This window comes from Cyprinodon variegatus, unplaced genomic scaffold (assembly GCF_000732505.1).
Source record: "Cyprinodon variegatus isolate N-32 unplaced genomic scaffold, C_variegatus-1.0 Scaffold1089, whole genome shotgun sequence".
Lineage (NCBI taxonomy): Eukaryota > Metazoa > Chordata > Actinopteri > Cyprinodontiformes > Cyprinodontidae > Cyprinodon > Cyprinodon variegatus.
In genome coordinates this window covers 240,979-245,660 of record NW_015151542.1, presented here as the reverse complement: position 1 = coordinate 245,660, position 4,682 = coordinate 240,979, and the positions used below count along the sequence as shown (strand labels likewise).

At 37.9% G+C, this 4,682-nt stretch overlaps 1 protein-coding gene across 1 annotated transcript in view; it reads right to left on the bottom strand.

Annotated features, from left to right (window-relative positions):
* Positions 1-272: 272 nt before the first annotated feature.
* The window catches only part of LOC107101380 (noelin-like), a 26,081-nt gene continuing 21,671 nt past the window's right edge, over positions 273-4,682 (bottom strand). Inside the window, exon 6 of the mRNA XM_015400270.1 lies at positions 273-2,856. Within this exon, the coding sequence (XP_015255756.1) occupies positions 2,194-2,856 (663 nt within the window). The 3' untranslated portion in view covers positions 273-2,193. The remainder of the gene's footprint in view (positions 2,857-4,682) is intronic.

Below are 4,682 nucleotides of genomic sequence, written 5' to 3'. Positions count from 1 at the left end.
AGGCAATTTCTACCAGAAAAATCTCTATCAAAGAAGGACTTTGTTAGGAATCAAGTTTGTGTGTTTTTTCTCTCTCCACCACCAGGTGGTGCCCCGACCTCGTTGGGCCTCCCTGCACACCTGCGGCTCGTTGGATCTGGAGGAGTACTTGAGCAGTGGGCTGTCACTACCTCGACGCCAGAGTGTTTGCCAGTTTTGGGTACTGTAGCCAAGCTGAGATTAGCCAAGTCTAACCTGAGCCTTTGTTTCTCTGAGTTTTATATTGTTTTGTCTTTGCCTTTCAGCAGGGAGCCTTCCTGTGTAACTGGATGCCTGGCCTTCTCCCCCTGGAAGGATTAATTGAGTTCACACTGAGCAGGGGAAAACATCCACATGAGCCATTCAAGTCCCTTTCGGAAATCCAAGTGACAGTCCGCTCCATCGCTCCTCCGGGTCCAACGACAGTCTACCTGTCTGCTCTCCAACAAGTTCTCTCTTCTCTGGATAAGCCCACACTGACTGGATTCAAGGATAAACAAGAACCCCCTAAAACGTGAGTCCCGCTCCAACAGTATTCAAGCTTCAGTCAATTTTCCCATGGTACCTGAAGTGATCACTGTGATCTTCCCTCCAGACTTTCCAGTTCACCAGTTCACGGAGTTCCAGTTCCTACTTTGTGAAACCATCCCTTTCAATAAACCTGTTGAACTTTTTCCCCTGGTCTCTGAGTGGTTCTCTGCATGTGGATCAGATCTCTTAAAACAATCATGACAGACTTAACCTAAACATGTACATAGTTCCCACTTTATTTCCTCAATATACAATAACCATTTTATGTTGGACAACATTACCATAGTTAAAAAAGAATCAGCACAAATCATTACAATAAATAACATGGTAAAAGTGTTGAAAGCAGACCACTGTTATATTTTGAAATGAATGATTAAAGTAATAATTAAGATTGCTTTATGTGTCGGAAAATTCTAACATGAACATCATTACTTCAGAAGTACAGAAAAGCCAGCCAATAAAAAAAAAAACATTGATTTCCATAATTTCTATCATAAAGCCTACGTTACAACAGCCATCAGTACAAATTAAATATATGGTATATTTTAATAACATAACAGAAATGGTAAATATTTTAGTGCAAAGTCTTATTACAGTGTTTTACAAACCTAAAACTAACAATATTAAGAAACAGTCTTCACAAAAGTTTCTGATTGTAAAAATTCATTTTTCCTGCAAAAACTTCTAACAATAACATTGTGGAAAAGAGAATAATATCACTATTGCTGTATGATATGTCATGTTTAGAAAAAAACTACAATTAAATTGAGTTACAATCACACTTGAAAAAAATATACCCCCCCATAGAACCTGTTCATCCAAATAGAAACTATGTGAAAGCTTTAAGTCAGTTGCAGAAAGTTGCTAATTTACCAATCAAATAACATTTACAACCTTAAAGTTAACAGTCTGTTTGTCTTTTTCTGTGTTTCCAGTGCTGAGAAGGATCTTTGATTTGGCGTGTTACAAAAAAACATTTGCACTGCATCAGTTTTAGATTTTCAAACTAGAAATAGTGGCATTCTTTGACTGGATTCCTTTACGGTTAATTTGGACAGTTATTTTAATTATCTAGATATCAGTAGTTTGTCCTTAGCTCTTTATTACCTGAGTTCATGACTAAGAATGTTTTAACAGACTGATCAATAGTTTTTGTCCAACATTAATTTGAGATGGCTTTAATAATTAATAGCCAAAGCTCTGGGCGAAATCCTTACATTCAATTTGAGTATTATGTGTTGTGATCATATCGAACCCCAACAATAAAAGACATTTTATTAATCTTTTAAACTGTAGGACTATCATTGATACTACTCACACTACCATGTCATCATCGAACAAAGCGCAGTGAACTTCTGTGTTATAAGGAAATCTTATAACAAGAGGGTTGAGGGTAAGAACAGTTTGAATCTTTTCTGCCATCAAACAGTCTCAGCTCGTGGGCCTAAACATGTCGTTCTGGCATGGAAGCACATAAATTATCCTAATAGTCCCTTTTCACTTACAGGTGTCTCAAAGTTAGAAGGTAGAGAAGCCTGAGGCTAGTAAAAGATTTAATTTCTAGTTAGAGGAAATGTTTTGTCTTTAGTGAGAATGATATCAATATAAACACTGACACAGAAGGAAAGCTAAAATAAGATTAAGTTACTGTATTATGTGATAAAGAGTTACATTATACAGAACCTGGTGGCCGTTGTTCCAGGCATAAAGTGCTCTGTCTCTAGGATTGTAGTCAAGCATGGACAGATGGCTGTATTTGTTGGTCAGGGGAATATCAATGTATTCATATGTGGAGGAGTTGGTGGAATAGGCATAGTACACTTTTGTTCCTCCTGAGTAACCATTGGTGACATACAATGTCCCGCAGATCATAAAGGCCTCACCCGCACTTCTTTTTGGATGGTTGGTGGTCCAACTGCGGATTATTTGTAGAGTGTTTGGATTTAATTTGCTTAGAACTATGTTTCCAGCATTTTGATTGGTTGCATACACAGCCCAGAGCCCACCCTCATCCACCATCAGATCAATATCACTGTGCCCTCCCCATGAATAATGGTACATGTTGTTGTAACCAGCAAAGTCGAGCTGTCGGGAGCGACTAATTAGTGAAGTGCTAAAGTCAAATTTGATGATGGTGTGACTCTGAAACTTGTTGTAGTAAATAGATCCGTTATAAACCACCTGGCCGGTACCAGACCATGGATGAGGCAGGCGATGGGAGGTGAAGTTATCTGCGGTCATGAAGTCATACATCGACTGGTACTCCCTGACAAAGCGATTATTGTGATAACCGTCCATGTACCAGACCTACAAAGGAAGATAGCAGACAAAGTAGTTTAGCTGGTTAGATTATCTTCATTCGATCAGCTTAGTTTCTGACCGTGTCCATGATATAAACCCAAGCTTGGCAGCAGAAGGCTAGAAACCATTTTGTTACAATCTCCTGTATAAATGAGGACTAGAAAGCTGAAGCACATATTTAGAGTTCTTTGGAAACTAAATATGTGCATTAAACTGCCAAACATGTTAAATCAAACGAACTGACAGGCATGAACACTACCAGAGAGACAACAGATAAGAAAACAATCCTTTTAAATAATATTGTGCTGGATATTGCTGCTTCCGAAAGGGTCCAATAACTCAGGTATTTACAAAGCTAATTGTTGTTACCAAGGGTGGAAGTTGTTTTAAGTTATTGCTGGGACTGTTTCAAGAAATGAACTGCTTCATGTTGTTTGCTTAAAAACATTATGCTATGTTCAGACCACACGCATTAGAGGCAGCAGAAGTAGCTAGTTTACATGCCAAGTCTATGGTTGACATGCATCAAGGCACTTCAAAAGGTCCTGCAACGCATTTTGAGCAGCAGGAGCAGCGCATTTTGATGCGGCAAAGCACCGCGCCATGAGCTTCTGAGTATCTGAGGCGCGGAACGCGCTGCTGAAGCAGCAGCTGCTGGAGTTGGAAGAACTGAACTTTTACTGCTGGATGTGCCACATCAACCAATCTGAGAAGCTGATCTGGGAGGTGGCAGGGAGTCAGACACAGCCCTGCTGATGCAGAGTGCTATGATCACTCTCCCGAAACACACTGTAAACCCAAACAGTACTACTAACTTAAAGTTATTAAGGGTAGATAACTCAAAATCAAGTTTTCTGTAAAAATAACTATTAATGAATGAGTTTTCTGACTGAATAATGTTCTTTTAATTTGAAGTAGATTAATACTTTTGAGTTGATGGCTGTCATTCAATGAAATATTTTAAGTAAATGCGGAACGCTGCGTGCTTACGTCATGTTGGGCACGTTCTTAAAAAAAAAAAAAAAAAAAAAAAAAAAAAAAACGGGTGCCTTCTCGAGGCTGGACTTGGCAGAGACAGACGAGTAAAGGTGACAAACAGTATTAAAACTGTGCGCCAGTTTTATGTATAACCATTGCACAGAAAAGAATAGTTTATATTGTGTTTTTTGACCACAGCGGTTAAAGTGAGTTTGGGGCACTCGGCACCTTCGCAAGCTAGCAACGTTAGCTCTGTGTTACTGTACACCTGCTACAGACCACTAGCATCCACTCGTCAGCTGCATCGTTCTGAGTCTGGGGCTTCTCCTAAAGCTCGGAGATCTTCTGTGGTGAGTATACTATAAATGTTTCTTAATTGTTGATTGTCTGTTGAAAGATTCAGGTATGTTATTAAGAGAAAGAATATTATTGTACAAGTTAACTTGTCACGTACGGAGGTCTGCCCATATATGTATATTTTTAATAGTTCACAAAATAAAAATAATTTTAACTCAATTTAAATCCTTTTAACTATAATTAAGAAATCATTTCAGTTAACTGAAACTAAATAAAAACTAAGCTTTATGAATTAAACAAAAACTCACTTAAACTTTGTTGAATATTTAAAAATCTAACCAAATAAAATGGAGATAAACCAGTTTGAATGATGGCCAAAAAATATAAATATGTACATTGAATTTAGTTTGTAAGAGGTTATTATGTGTAAATTAAACATGAAAGTTTTTCACAGAGAGCCGCTGTAGGCCATATCATCATTCCCACAGACGTGATGAAAGCATTTCATCTGGTAAGTCAATTTTTCTTACTTTTGTTTTTTTTACTTAAAAAGTAAA